General features: G+C 49.3%; 8 protein-coding genes across 8 annotated transcripts; 6 read left to right on the top strand and 2 right to left on the bottom strand.

Moving 5' to 3' along the window:
• Positions 1-252: 252 nt before the first annotated feature.
• On the top strand, positions 253-1,764 carry CCOS01_14720 (uncharacterized protein; the record flags this gene model as incomplete). The annotated part of the gene is made up of 3 exons (XM_060462863.1): positions 253-589; positions 645-988; positions 1,045-1,764. 3 exons carry the CDS (start codon positions 253-255, stop codon positions 1,762-1,764), a joined length of 1,401 nt encoding a protein of 466 aa, XP_060306694.1.
• A 526-nt stretch (positions 1,765-2,290) lies between these two features.
• Positions 2,291-3,040, top strand: CCOS01_14721 (uncharacterized protein; the record flags this gene model as incomplete). The annotated part of the gene is made up of 2 exons (XM_060462864.1): positions 2,291-2,381; positions 2,520-3,040. 2 exons carry the CDS (start codon positions 2,291-2,293, stop codon positions 3,038-3,040), a joined length of 612 nt encoding a protein of 203 aa, XP_060306695.1.
• A 1,563-nt stretch (positions 3,041-4,603) lies between these two features.
• CCOS01_14722 (uncharacterized protein) lies at positions 4,604-5,320 on the top strand (the record flags this gene model as incomplete). The annotated part of the gene is made up of 2 exons (XM_060462865.1): positions 4,604-4,767; positions 4,831-5,320. The coding sequence occupies 2 exons, from the start codon at positions 4,604-4,606 to the stop codon at positions 5,318-5,320; spliced, it is 654 nt and encodes a 217-aa protein (XP_060306696.1).
• Positions 5,321-6,008: 688 nt separating this feature from the next.
• On the bottom strand, positions 6,009-6,313 carry CCOS01_14723 (uncharacterized protein; the record flags this gene model as incomplete). Its single annotated transcript, XM_060462866.1, has 2 exons — positions 6,009-6,172; positions 6,235-6,313. 2 exons carry the CDS (start codon positions 6,311-6,313, stop codon positions 6,009-6,011), a joined length of 243 nt encoding a protein of 80 aa, XP_060306697.1.
• A 1,784-nt stretch (positions 6,314-8,097) lies between these two features.
• Positions 8,098-9,451, top strand: CCOS01_14724 (uncharacterized protein; the record flags this gene model as incomplete). Its single annotated transcript, XM_060462867.1, has 3 exons — positions 8,098-8,201; positions 8,262-8,395; positions 8,463-9,451. The coding sequence occupies 3 exons, from the start codon at positions 8,098-8,100 to the stop codon at positions 9,449-9,451; spliced, it is 1,227 nt and encodes a 408-aa protein (XP_060306698.1).
• A 1,628-nt stretch (positions 9,452-11,079) lies between these two features.
• Positions 11,080-11,838, top strand: CCOS01_14725 (arylesterase; the record flags this gene model as incomplete). The annotated part of the gene is made up of 2 exons (XM_060462868.1): positions 11,080-11,322; positions 11,437-11,838. The coding sequence occupies 2 exons, from the start codon at positions 11,080-11,082 to the stop codon at positions 11,836-11,838; spliced, it is 645 nt and encodes a 214-aa protein (XP_060306699.1).
• Positions 11,839-12,561: 723 nt separating this feature from the next.
• CCOS01_14726 (NADH:flavin oxidoreductase/NADH oxidase) lies at positions 12,562-13,671 on the top strand (the record flags this gene model as incomplete). The annotated part of the gene is made up of 1 exon (XM_060462869.1): positions 12,562-13,671. One exon carries the CDS (start codon positions 12,562-12,564, stop codon positions 13,669-13,671), a length of 1,110 nt encoding a protein of 369 aa, XP_060306700.1.
• Positions 13,672-13,874: 203 nt separating this feature from the next.
• CCOS01_14727 (uncharacterized protein) lies at positions 13,875-14,468 on the bottom strand (the record flags this gene model as incomplete). The annotated part of the gene is made up of 1 exon (XM_060462870.1): positions 13,875-14,468. One exon carries the CDS (start codon positions 14,466-14,468, stop codon positions 13,875-13,877), a length of 594 nt encoding a protein of 197 aa, XP_060306701.1.
• Between the last annotated feature and the right edge of the window lie 250 nt (positions 14,469-14,718).

Consider the following 14,718-nt stretch of genomic DNA (forward strand, 5'->3'; position numbering starts at 1 on the left):
CGGCATTTCAATCACAGCAGCTCGGAGCGGACTCGGGGGTCGTGAAATTGGTTGGCATATCTAATACAGACGGAGTTCGGGATTACTCTGGATACGTCTTCTCAAATTTTCATTTCAGACTATTTAGTTCACAAGAAATCGCATCTCCGAAACCGGTTTTTTTCTTTCTCCCACCGACCCAGACATTACAATCTTTCATCTACATCCGTATCAATTTTACCTTGATTTAATACCATACCCCCAAAGCTTATCATGGGCTCCCTCGCAATCGCCGATGACCTTGTTCCCGCAGAGAACTCGCTCTTTTATCAGAGCGTTTACCCTTCCTCAGCTCCTACAGTTGAATATGCCGATGGACTCTACTTCACCCTGAAGAATGGCCAAAAGATTCTCGACTCCACTGGTGGAGCAGCAGTTTCTGCCATCGGTCATGGCAACGAGCGAGTCAAGAGCGCCATCATCAAGCAGCTCAACAAGTTCACTTATGCTCACCCAGGCTACTTCCAGAATGATCCTTCTCATGAGCTTGCCGATATTCTGGTTAAGTCGACCAATGGTCAGTTGTCGAGAGCGTGCCTCCTAGGATCTGGTAAGAACAAGACTTTGACAGAGTTCATAAGACCGAAAACTGATACTTTGGGCAGGCTCCGAGGCGGTCGAGGGAGCTTTGAAGCTTGCTCGGCAATACTTCCTTGAGAAAGATCCCAAAGCTCCTCGTACCAAATTCATCGCCAGGGAGAGCTCCTGGCACGGCTGTACTCTGGGCACTTTGGCCGTTGGCGACTTGAAGGCCCGTAAAGAACCTTTCATGGACGTCCTGGCTGACAATGTTTCCCATGTGTCTCCTTGCCATCCCTACAGAGAGCTAGAAAGTGGTGAATCGGTTGAGGAGTATGTAGAGCGATTGGCTCTTGAGCTGGAGGGCGAGTTCCAGAGATTAGGCCCAGACAATGTGTGCGCCTTCATTATCGAACCGATGGTTGGCACTGTAAGCTATACTCAGCCTGGTCTGTTTCTTCTTAGTTCTCTTGCTAAATTTCCCAGGCCCTCGGATGCGTCACAGCTTTGCCCGGATATCTGCAGGCTATGAAAGATGTTTGTCATCGTCATGGTGCTCTCATCATCTTTGACGAGGTCATGTGCGGTCTAGGGCGAACCGGCTACATGCACGCCTGGCAACATGACAATGTCGTTCCTGACATTCAGGCCGTGGGCAAGGGACTTGCAGCTGGATATGGCACAATCTCTGCCATTCTCATTCATGAACGCGTCATCGAGGGCCTCAAGCAGGGTAGCGCCTCCTTTCAGCACGGACAAACGTACCAATGTCACCCGCTCAACGTTGTCGCTGCCGTCGAGGTGCAGCGCATCATCAAGGAGAAGCACCTTGTTCGCAACGCGCGTCTCATGGGCATCCTATTTGGGCACCTCCTTCGTCAGGCATTCAAAGACCATCCCCACGTTGGCGATGTTCGCGGCCGCGGCATGTTTTGGTGCATTGAGTTTGTGGCAGACAAGACTACAAAGGCGCCCCTGGACCCTTCCTTGAATCTTGCTCGCCGTATGCGTCTTCGTGGACTTGAGAAGGGCTACGATGTTTGCCTCTTTTCCTCCACGGGCTGCGCCGATGGTTGGAACGGAGATCACTTTCTTCTTGCCCCGCCCTTCACCGTCACCCCCACGGATGTGGAGGAGATCGTTTGTCGTGCCAAGCGAGTTGTGGACAGTGTTTTTGACGAGATGAGAGCAAAAGGGCAGATTTGAGCATGATGGGCGATCAAGAGTTACGTTCTATGGTTGTACTGGTCTCTCACTAGTTTTCTATTTTCCTTTCCTTTCTATCGTTTCTCTTGCATTTCATGTCAAGACAGTCTGTCAAGCCAACTCACATTGGATCGGATACGATCACCACGCACAAAACCACATAGATTAGATAGAACAAAACTATGATTGAGCTCTTCAGGTCAAATAGTCCACGACCAGGATGCTACAGATCGACCCTTATTCGGCCTCATTGAGCCTAGCTAGTGTCTGCTGAAGGCCTTGGCTTGGACTGGGGTCAGTAGGGCTGACCGAGAACGCAATCAGCTCATGCCCCGCGCGGGGCTAATTTAGGCCACCCTCGAGCCATTAGGAAATGGTGTAAGGGGCTTCCTTATGCTTAATAAGAAATCGGTGCAACGCAGGGCATTTAAAGAATAAATAGAGGTCAGCTCACTCACCCCCATGCACACCTGCACTCACATTCACCCAAAACACACAAATTACTAGCCTGGTCCTTTTACCGAATATGGCATCTCTGGATAATACAACGCCGTTCACCGTTGAGGCGGATCCCGGGACTGATATCTGGAGAAAGCCCGGACACAACGCATGGAACAGTAAGTACATGTAACATACATGCCACCTCAACCTCTTCATTTCTTGGGTCTCGGCCTGCCGCCTAGAATCAAATTCGGACCTCTCCACTAGCTATTTTTCATATTGTGACACTTGCGACATGCACTGACGATTCATAGTTCCAAATATCCATACCAGCACTGGCCCTCTGAAGAACTTCCTTTCAGTTCGCGTCACTTTCTCGGCTCCCTGGGCCCACTCATACGACCAATCTGGTGTGCTTCTTGTGCCGAGACTAGCCTCAGAGGCAGCGCCTCCAAACAGTAAATGGATCAAGACCGGAATCGAGCTATATGATGGCCAGCCTCACTTGAGCACAGTCACCTGTGACCGGTATGCCGACTGGGGCCTCTATCCCTTGACCCTAGGGGATGGCGAGGACAATAAGAGCGTGACGATTGAGGTCTTCCGGGACGGAGGTCCCCAAGGTAAAAATGCTTGGGTACACCACCTGTTGCTGGATAAAGACGGAAACATCAAAAAGAGAATCCCTCTGAGGAAAATTTGTTGGATCTTTGCGGACGAGAATGAGGGTGACTGGGTCTTGGATGTCAGTCCGCTGGCTGCGAGACCGGATAAGGACGCCAAGGATGGGCTGAAAGTCGAGTTTGCCCAGTTCAAGGTGCAGTGGGGTCAGTAGACTAAACGAATGCCGGATGTGCCATGGCAAAAGGCCGATTTGTTACCATGCGAAAGATGATCATCGTTGAAAGGTTGCTTAGTATATGGGAGCCCGAACCATACTCCCTGTGTGATGCCACCATCCTTATGGAAATGCGAATCCTCCAGATGTGCTGTATTAATACAGACATGACCTCCGTGTGGGTGAAGTACTTTGAAGTGACAAAGATGCATGATGTGCTTGTCTTATGTAGAACTGGGTGGTAAGATCTGCTATGCTTGCATGCACAATAGGCAGCGAGGTCTAAAAAAGTCGAATCCTCCTGTGAAGGTGTGCAAACGCCGCGCCGCATCGGAACAGATACCGGCTGGGACACTGCCGAGGAATCGCTCGTAGAAAGGGATTCCTGTGCAATTGCAGATCTGTGACCGATGTACCGGTTAATGTATGCCGCACGCAACCCTATCAGAATGAACGTGGCTCATCGATGATCGGAGCGGCCATCTTGTCTGTAGCCAAAACCAACGCAGAGTTCTTCCCGTCGTGGTACCCTACAAAAGTACCTACTTCCTGACCATGGAGCTGGGTCAAGATTCGATGAATGATAGCTGTCTACCTTCACGTACTAGACTAGTATGGCTGCACACAGGGTTTCAAATCCCAGAGTCGGGGTCCCAGCCGCAACGACGTGGTCCTATGAATTACACCATCAAAAGTTAAGGTTCAAGGCGGGATTGCGTCCGAACTAATGCATTGAAAATAAGTCCAACAAATGAGTCTCGAGTTGGACTGTATCTAAGATAACCCCAGTTCGGGGCCTGGGTAGCGGTCAAGTGGAGCGGTTGAAGCATGTACCCTTTTAGGTTAGACAACCAGCCGGCGGGTTGATAATCCTCGAACTTCTCGGCGCACGTGAATCTTGAAAATGCAAATGTCGCACAAAATTCGAGCACGACTTGAAGCTAGGGCTCGATCGCCGGTGTTGATATCCATTGTGCGACATAGACTCGTCTGGGAATTGTTTTCCGGATTTGTTCACGTATTCGGAGACTCCACCGTCGCAGCTGGAGGATGCTATGCCGGTAATACTAAAAGTTAGGTGGGAAGGCTCAATCTGCGACGGCATAGGCTCAAGCTAGTCGCAACACGCAAATCGAGTGAAGTAGAGGAGGGTTTTTAGCGAAGTCCTAATAAATATGTCCCCAATCCTTTAAATTCAGGTTTCCAGTGTCCTTATGAATTCATTTGGAAATTTCTCATTAACTTCAAAGTTCTCCGAACTCAGTCGCTTTCACCTCCGTCGTTCGATTCTGAAATGTGTCAACCAACCGACCCCTATTATTGGTATATAGAGGCTCACATGGAGAGTAACGACAGTCTCGACAGTCTGCACAAACCTCTTCTTTACACTTCTGAACCGATTGCATCCCAAAGTCTCGCCCAAACTGAAAGGAACGGAGTTCCTCATCCAGCGGCAGGGCTCTCTCGGATTCTCTTCTTCCCAAGACATACCAGCACAGTGACACACCTACCAGGTACGATATCAACGATATCTATAATGAGGCTGTTAAGGACGCCCCCATGGGATCTGGCATGTACAAAATCAACATGATGTTCATCCGCCGACCTAAAGGCGACGAAATGGATTCTAATGTCGAATTCTTCATCGACGTGGCGCCTAATCAAATTCTTGTCACAGTCCATCAAAGAAGCGTGGTTCTTGATGATAATCACGCCATCACAATGTAAGGCAGAGAATCCAGCTCACTCTCACGTAAACAAATTGAAGGACTGATAAGTGCCTTTAGAACTCTTCCCAACGAACGGCAGGGAGGATCAGCACTTGAAGTACCTGGTCTGGGCAACGTTCATGTTCTCGCATCCCTACTTCCACCTTTTTCAGTGGGAAGAAATGGGCCTTCTCTGTCAAGATCAAGACAATACCCAGCCATAAACATGACATCAGATGATCACCCTGGAATGCAGTGGCAGCTACGACCTCAAGATGTCGGCTCACTCTGCTACCATCTAACGGAACTCGACCAAAGAAATCACGGTGAAGAAACGGAGTCACATATCATGGCAGTCTATCACCACGCTGGAGGTCATCCCCACCACCCGGTTGACCACAGTGAGGGAGTTCTGCTTCTGCCTCATAGTCGGGACCCACAACGAGAAATGGTTGCTATCGGACTTGTGTTCCTCCTTCTGTGGCATATAAGAGATCTTGAATACTCCAAAGAGAAGATTCTATCGAAGTTGCTTGCGAGACTGGGACCGAGAAAGCCGTCTGGTTAGAAGCGATGATGAACGAAACCAAACAGATTTGATTGGTCTTTGCACGCCGTCAGAACACCTCGTTTGAAACTTGCTCGCGAGAAATACATGATTATTCATTTTTCTCTCAAGCTTGCTTATGGGGCTAGGTAATTCCTCAACGCAATGTTCCCCTGCGTCATGCCGGCTCACTGCGTCCTTGATTACACGCTGTGTGGAGTAGCTTGTAGACGGATAATACATGGCCACATGGGAAACTACTGGAAGTTTTGCTCGGCTGTATACATCTGAAGAAGTATTTCGCAAGCCGTCACTGATTTAGAAGATATGTGTCTCGTGTCAGCGATCATGGTTACGGCATTCATTTTATCATGTCTCCATTTCATACCTCAAGCCCAACGAAGACTTGGTAAATCGTGAACAGATAAACAATGAGAGGTCTTTCGAGTAGAACTCATTCATAAATTCCTATCCTAGACAAATTGTTACATTCCAAAATAATAGAGGACATAAACAGTATAACACCATCCTTGAAACAAGTCATACTCCCGGCAATCTGCGATCATCCCAGTATCCCCGAGAGACCTAGAAAACGGTTTGGGAAAGTTGACTCAAAACGCCAACATCAGACAACACAGAGACGAATGTCCAGTCTGGCGTCTCCAATAATTATAGCGCGTTTGAAAATAGGAAGATTTGACGAATTGTATCAAACCGCTCCGGGATAGAGCCAGGTCTTGAGTCTATTTCGAAGATGATGTTGGTCAGTGGCAGAGCCTTGACTGCTGGCGCTACCACGACGACCAGTCATGTTGTTGGTCAAATCGGAACCACTGGACGGTGTTCGCGTTATCATGACCCTGTTCTTGGAGTCTTCAGTCTCGAAGTCAGTTCTGATCCTGCGTTGGTTTCAATTCTAAGCTGGGGCGACAAACTTGAAGAGTCATAACGTCGGGGATCTTCCAGGATGGCAAAGAACTTGGCTTGTGCCTTTTCAGTCGCGGAAGGTGCCATTGTTGTCGTCGTACAGAAGAACTCTTTAATGCACTTTGAATGTATAGGAATAGGGTCAGCTACAGTAAATGGACGTCGAATCTATCATGTACGAAGAAAGATCGATCCTATCACCAATGTCCAGAAGAGGGGTAACTCGGTCTTTATGTTGTCCGATTACAAAGACACGGTAGGGACCTTGGCCTGCCTGGCAGCAAAGCCTGGGGAAAGAAGGTTCATCTCCAAATTATCCGATTCGTTCGTCCCATTGGATTTGTTTCAATCATCTGCAATGGGACTGGACCTTAGGTGCCATTGCCACGGAAATGAGGGGTAGCTCGCAATCATCGAATCAATTTGCCGACTCATAGTTCTACGCCAACTGGGAGGTATGCTTCGGATGTCCGGTTGACTTCTGACCCGTTCACCTCCTGACCTGCGGACACCTGGACCTCAGGTTACTAGTACCGTGGAGGTTATGAAGTGCCAGGCCGCCCTTAACGTACCTGTAGACGGTCGGGATGCCCGGCTCATCCTTCGCTCTAACTACTAGGCCTAAAGCTATTGTGATTGACTACGAGTAAATCTGGAAACTGGATCTTTTACATCCTTCATTAGTGATATTGCCTGTATCTTTGTGTTAAGGTAGTCAGAAAACATCCCTTGTCGAACTCTTCATCTTCCCTTGAACCGAATGCATGAAATATCTGGAATAGTTCCGGTGCTACGCAAAGAGCGTTTCTTCCGAAAGGAGAAGAGTCTCTTTCTGAAATTCGAATGAAATCCCTCTCACCTTCATATTCGGGCGCGCCCTTGTAATACACCTTTTAGGTCAAATATAGGAGGACAGCGTGAAGGCAGGCCGACCCGGGTTCCGATGCTAAGGGAGATCAATCTTCCATATGATGGTATTATTGATAGTGATTACGTAGGGTCGGGCTGAACAGGACACCCATAATAGAGAGACGGGCTATTATGCCTTGGTATTGGTAGATTGATGATACGCAAGGATACTGCCATATGCGATGCCCTATCGAAGTAAATGTGCTGTAACTCTCCGTGCTTTCTTAAGCTAGGATGAGTAAGATTTAGCTTTGGACAAGATATGAAAACAATGTGGAACAAGATTGTAGGATGTGGACACTTTTATACAGCACATTCTCGTATACTTCATGTGTGCCTACTGAAGAGATTGTTAAGTCTCAGATTGCTTCCCGTGCAGGGTGGGTATAGAGTATCCTGGGAGGTAGCGGAATTGCCCTGATCATGCAAAACTCACTCAGCAACGTCAGACGAGGGACTTGCAGATTGCTTCGCAGGGAATAGAAGGCATCGGCCTCCCCTCAGCGAATCCGGCTCATGAAGCTTGCCATCGTCTGTATTGCAAAGTGTTCGCGAGCTCTGCACCGCTCGTCCGCTGCAGTCAGAGCTACGCCGGGAACCAGACTCGAGAAGATCGAGCGGAGCCCTCACATTTTGAACTTCTTTTTTGGAGATGATGTGGGACAATCTGCCGATCGCTCCTCGTTCCCAATGCTGCTGACTGTATGTAGGAGTGCTCCAACGATGTGACCTTGGGGCTGTGCATTGCTGACAGCGCTAAAGAATACATCCGTCCTCACCCGGAAGTTGGCGGCGAATCTTGGGCTCCAGGCAGAAAAACAAAATTGGTTCAATGATCATAAGTAACTAAGTACGTGAGTTGGTTCAATTTCTTTCGTTGACTCGGCCTATATGTTCTCAACCATTCGTACGTTCATCATCCTTCGGGCTCATGACTGGAAACTATCACCGGAGTCGCTGAGATGGCACTACTTCCAATCCGTGTTTACAAGGCATTCAACCCGCCTGTAGTAAAGAAGACAGACGGTGGAATGAAAGTTGGAGTTCTGGGTGCTGCCAAAATCGTGTGAGTATAATCGGTAGCCCGATGTCAAAGAACATTTCGTAATAATCTGAAATTTACAAGGTCTATGGCATTGATTACACCGGCTTTGTCACACCCAGAAGTCATCGTCCAGGCCATTGCTGCCAGAGATCGTTCTCGCGCTGAGGAATTTGCTAAGAAGCATGGTATCCCCGAGGTCAGGGACACTTATCAAGGTATATCGAGTTCCAGACACTCGATGTCGATATCCTATGAGCCAAGTGACTCTAACCACTCTTGAAGAAATCCTCGATGACCCAAATATCGACGCCATTTTTGTGCCCTTGCCAAACGCCTTGCATTATGAGTGGTCTTCACGAGCAATACGAGCTGGAAAACATGTTTTGGTCGAAAAGCCGTCGGTTGATAACGCGATTGAGGCCGATATCCTTTTCAATATGCCAGAACTGTCGTCAGCACACCCAAGCCCGAGGGTCTTGCTGGAAGCTATGCACAACAAATTCCATCCCGCACTGCACAAATTCATGACTTTTGTCACTCCTGCCGACGTCATTCACGTTCACACAGACAGCATGGCACCCGCCTGGTTCACTGCGGCGGACAACCTAAACCACAAATACCATCTCGGAGGCGGCAGTATCATGGCACTCGGAACGTACAACTTTGGAGTCATGCGCATGATCTTTGGCCAAGAGCCTGAAGAGTGTCTCGAATGCGATACTGCAGTCTTTGACGATGGCGACTGCAAACAGTGCGACTACACTTTCAAGGCCAGGTTTCAATTTCCCAACGGGACTGGCTATGCCACGACCACTGTGAAGGGCCCTGCTCTCTGGAAGCCTTCTGAAGCCAGAGTTACACATAGGAAGGTTGTGGTTCCCGACAAGAACTTGCCGGACACTCAGGAGATGACGCGCACGCGGTTAGTCACTCTCCATGGGTTCATGCACGCGGTCGCCTGGCATCGGATTGATGTTGAAGACTCGTATGAGATTCGCAACGTTGTCAACGGTCAAACAGTCAAGAAGTGGGTAGAATCGAGTTCGCACACAGCGTACACGTTTCAAGATGCCGAGGACGGGCTTCCGGGTCTGGGCGAGTACTGGTGGTCGTCATTCCGGTATCAGCTCGAGGCGTTTGTCAACCGGGTCAAGGGGCGCGAGACACATTACTGGATCACTGAGGAAGACTCGATCAAGCAGATGAAGATGATTGATATGGCATATGAAAAGAGTGGGTTGGGATTACGACCGACAAGCACTTTCCGTTGAATTACAATAATGTCTTCGAACCAAAGACATGGCGTTAACAGAATTTAGCACTTCTTGCGATCAAAGTATCTAAAAGCCTGAGAGATTCTGTGATTACTTTTTGATGACCCATTGATGCTCGAAACGGAACGCACTGGGATGACCTGTTTCTGGATGGTAACGGTAAGAAAATGGAAAAAAGAAATAGCAAGCAATATTGCACGAAAGCCTCTGTGTCCTCGTCACTGTCAATTCCATTCGTAGTGGCTCATAGACCAATTTTCTATGATCACTTTTCATCAGTCCTAAGAGGTCACACCAGTCAAGATCGCTCTAAAAGAAATGCGATTGACAACGGGTAGAGGAACAACAGTCCGTGGCCCGGGAATGCATGTGGGGCCAAACATCGTAAACTTCAATTCAGGCTCATACATCTATAAGGCACATACTTCAACATCAGGCACATACTATTCTGACTCCAACGAGGATTAATCCGAGTTGGAGGTTTTACTCCACGAGGTTGATTTGAAATCAACATATTATTAACTCTCGTGCCCACCGCTGCCGTGGCTGCGCTGCCATACGCCCACTTATTTGCATGAAGAGACCGTGGGCTAAATGATTGAGAATCCTTTCAGACAGCATTCGCCCTAGAGGTAGCCAATAGTCCCTAAGGTAGTCACTTGTGTATATGGTTAAAGGTGACTGTGGTTCTGGATTACTCACAATTGGGGCCCTTGAAGATATTACATGCAGTCTACAAGCAGGGCAGCCAGATGTACGCATGGTTGAGGCCGGTAATTGATTGCCGACTGCCCGTAGCCCGGCATTACGAAATTGACTGGTGTAAGTCGCCTTGAGTTTTGATTCGCCTTGATTCTACTATCAGCCGGAGCTACAATAGTCACTGTGTGATGTGAGTTACTGGCTGCGAAGGGTCGTCGGAGCGTGTGTTATTTCGGAGGAAAGCGATAAAGTTGGAAACCTCCCGATACGAGCCACTGCCAAGCGTTGGTGTTAGTGCCCAAATTCATGTGACAGCACTAGTTCGGACGGCATGACAGGAAACTCAAGGGCCAAGCCACACTTTCGGTGCAGTAACGAGTAAAAGTGCTGACGAGGAAATTGCCGGTCGCTGTGTTTAGAATATTTCTTGGTGCCCGATCGCAAGATCTGCACTTTGGATGCGTACAACTTCCCACAGAGTCACAGTTAATGGAAGAATTCGAAGTTCGGTTTGGTGGCTGAAGAGTAGATTGGGCTGGGTCAGCGAATCCTCGATTGCAAATGCTCCGGCCCCGTCAGCTCAGCGTGAAATACATCAGAGACACAACCAACAGATCGAGATAGTTTGGATGATCGGGAAACTTCGACTAAGGGACTTTTGAAGGCAGCCGTTTGCGCCGAACCCTCGGATAACGGGCGGGCGCTTGGCATGCCGTCAAAAGCGTGGCTTTTGTCAACGACGCGTTGCGCAACAGTCTTGACGTCATGTACCAACGCCAGCCACAAAGCGCATCACCAATAAAACTCCCAGCAACCTCCCTGAATGGACCCAATGTAAATTTCAAAGACACGCTTCTTGGCAATTCAGCCAAGTTTTTATGGATTTTTTTAAGCCTCCCATCGTGCTCATCCACGGCTTGTGGATGACACCTCTTTCATGGGAGTATTGGATACCATATTTCCAGAAGGAAGGATTCGAGGTCCACGCCCCGGGTTGGCCGGGAGTGGACGGCCGAACGCATGAAGAGATCTGTGCGGACCCGAAGCCGATATCCCTTCATCGAATCGAAGACATTGTAGACCATTACGAGACATATATCAAGAAGCTTGCAGAACCCCCAATCATCATTGGCCATTCTTTCGGCGGCCTGTTCGCCCAAATACTATTATCGCGAGGACTTGGCGCACTCGGAATCGCTGTGTGTCCTGCGCAACCGGCGGGGATCATCTACATTTCGCCAAGCACAATAAGGACGGCGATGCCCATCTTCACTCATCCGCTGCATTCGGATGCGACAGTACCGATCTCCGAGAGTCACTTCCACTACTGCTTCGGCAACCTCGTTACCGCTGAGGAGAGCAAGAAATTGTGGGAGCGGTATTGCATACCTGCAGATTCTCGGGTCTTATGGCAACTAGCAACCAACGTGACAGCTGGAGAAGCCGCGCCTCACTACGTCCAGTTTGACAAACCGGATAGAGCTCCTTTGTTACTCATAGGAGCCTCGAAAGATCATATTGTGACAGCAAGAACGGTCAGGAAGGAGTTCAAGGCATATAAAGGACGTGCGCCAGTGAAATACAAGGAGTTCGGAGGGATGAGCCATGGCCTTATCTTTCAAGACGGGTGGGAAACAGTTGCGAAATATGTGTTGGAGTATATCAACAAGCATGTCCATTGATGACATCGGCGTCAGGGTCTCAAGATTTAAGTAGACAAGCATAATAATAGAACATTCATAGATCAGTCTAGAATAATTACAAGCAAATTACGAAGATTGTTCGGTGGCGTCGTACTGTTGAGTTGTTGAGTAAGTTGACGTGACACAATGGGAGATGACAATCATCATGTAAGTAACACAAAGGTTTGGTCTTGGTACTCTTAGGCTATGAAATCTTAAGGCAACGGAAAAACACGGCTGCTCTTGCTTTGCGACACGGCCCAAGTGGAGTTGACTGGACGTTCCACTGCTGGGCATTTCTAAGCAAATTCTCGGACTCTGTATCCGTGGCGGGCCCTGTTTTGACCCCAACAGGCCTTGGAGTATCTTCGAGCGACCGTGACACGCTATTGGCTCCTCTCTTTCCAAAGTCTCCAACACCATTCGCTTTTTTGCAAAAGCTCCGATAGCTTCCATCCCAAACCCCTGGTCCTGGGCCGTTACGCCAAGGGGCAGAACATTGCGACCTACCAAATAGGTGCTCACCTCCATCTTTATGAACCCACAGTAACAGTGAGAATGAAATGGAGGTGCTTACTTATGAGGGGCAGACCGCCCTCTTCAAAGCGGCATCTGGATAAGATCAACTTGGTGGCCATCTTAATCACGCTCAACTCTACTGTCTCATTTGATACTAGCAAACTCTCTCCCTAGACTACCTGGGATAAACCCTCAGCCTACATCATGTCGTCCAAGCTCTTCCAGCCGCTGAAGGTCGGCCAGGCCCAGTTGTCTCACCGCGTGGTGATGGCGCCCCTCACCCGTTTTCGCTTCGATGCAGACCACATCCCGCTTGACATCGCCCTCGAGTACTACACCCAGCGCGCCGCCGTTCCCGGTACACTCATTATCGCCGAGGCCGTGCTCATCTCCCCGGAGCATGGTGGCTTTCCCAACGCCCCGGGCATCTGGAACGAGCGCCAGATCGCCGGTTGGAAAAAGGTCACAGATGCTGTACACGAGAAAGGTAGCATCATTTACGCCCAACTTATCGCACCGGGCCGGGCCGCCGTCGTCCCTGTTCTAGAGAAAGAGGGCGGCCATCCGCTGCTCAGCTCCAGCGCTATCCCCATTAGCCCTGAGTCTCCGGTGCCCCGCGAGATGACAGCCGAAGAAATTGCTTCCGCTGTCAAGGACTTTGCGCAGGCTGGCAAGAACGCGGTCGCAGCTGGTTTCGACGGCGTCGAGATCCACGGCGCGAATGGCTACCTCGTTGACCAATTTCTACAAGATACCTGCAATCAGCGCACCGATCAGTGGGGTGGCAGCGTCGAGAATCGGGCTAAATTTCCCGTTGATGTCGCAGCCGCGCTGGCCGACGCGATTGGCAGCGATAAAGTTGGATTCCGTATCAGCCCGTACAGCACGTTTCAGGCGATGAGAATGCAGGATCCCGTGCCTCAATTCTCTTACCTCGCGCAGAAGTTGAAGGAGCTCAAGCTTGCCTATCTGCACATCATCGAGTCTCGAGTCAACAACTGGGAAGATGTCGAGAAGATCGAGGGTATCGAGTACCTCTTGGAGATTTGGGATAAGGTTTCGCCCGTTTTTGTCGCAGGCGGATTCTCACCCGAGCTGGCTCAGAAGGCTGTCGACGAGGAGTATGCCAAGTGGGATGTCGCTGTTGTCTTCGGCCGTCATTTCTTGGCAAACCCGGATTTGCCATTCCGCATCAAGCACAGCCTTCCACTGAACAAGTATGACCGCGACACTTTCTACACGCCGTCCATCCCGCAGGGTTACATAGACTACCCGTTTCACCCTGCTTTCAAGCCAGGTAAACCATTGGCATAGAGCGCAGTGGTATGGAGACATGACGATTCATGATAGAAATAGATGATTAAACATAGACATTGAAACACTCCGTTCTTCTTAACTCCCTTTCTTGAGCCTTCACCATAACCTTGTTTGGGTATCTCATGGTTGCTGAGAAGTGATAGACCCTGTCTCTGATGCGCCTCAATTGCGACGGACCGTACGGATATGACTGACCGTCGTTACAAAGCCTTTGGCGTTAGCAAGTAACACCAATGGTAGATATCGGGGTCGGTAGACTTTAGCTTAGGCGTAGGGATCTTCGCAAAAACCTCAACATCGAAAGGTAGGTTTTCAACGTCGAAGCGGCCGGAGGCATAACTCAACGAGACCCAGAAGCCCCCGTCGGTCAAGTGTCGCCTCACTCCTTCTGCCATTCTTAATACCGACTCTTCGCCTCCACAGGAAATTGCGTCCACAGTGCTTTTGTCGATGATCAGATCATACGTCTCTCCGAGCTGGAGCTGCGTGGCATCTGCAACGAGGTAGCTCATTCTCACGTCACCAAATACTTGCTTTTCTAGCATACGGCCGCGATCAATGGCTCGAGGCTCGAAGTCAACGTTGGTAATGTTTTGAAAACCTCTTGCCCGGATATGGTTCTGCAGGTCGCTCGTTCCGAAACCTAGCTGCAAGATGCGAGCCGAGTCGTCCAGATTGGTGAGACATGGGTCCACGATCGACATGAAGGTTGCAGACGAGGTTAACCACTCAAAATTGGTCTCGGATGCGAAGCGCTCGCCCCAGTAACTTTGCTTGTCGAAATCTGCTGGCATAATTTCTCTTTTGGAAGGTAGAATCTCGTTAAAAGCTGGGGGTTGATTTGTAGGTGACACTATAGTCCCAAAAAGTTGACGTTGTTCACAAATAACCATCGGAGTGCTGGAGTGTATTTACCCTTATCGCCAGATTTGGGCGAAGAATTTTAAATGCCCACATTTACGTAACACTGGAAGCCCCATCTGACATCATATTATTGGAACACAATATCAAGTAGCTCCGCTGCTTGGACAGTGCGCGGAGCCT

This window comes from Colletotrichum costaricense (genome assembly GCF_030867565.1).
Source record: "Colletotrichum costaricense strain IMI 309622 chromosome Unknown Scaffold_21.1, whole genome shotgun sequence".
NCBI classification, from domain to species: Eukaryota; Fungi; Ascomycota; class Sordariomycetes; order Glomerellales; family Glomerellaceae; genus Colletotrichum; species Colletotrichum costaricense.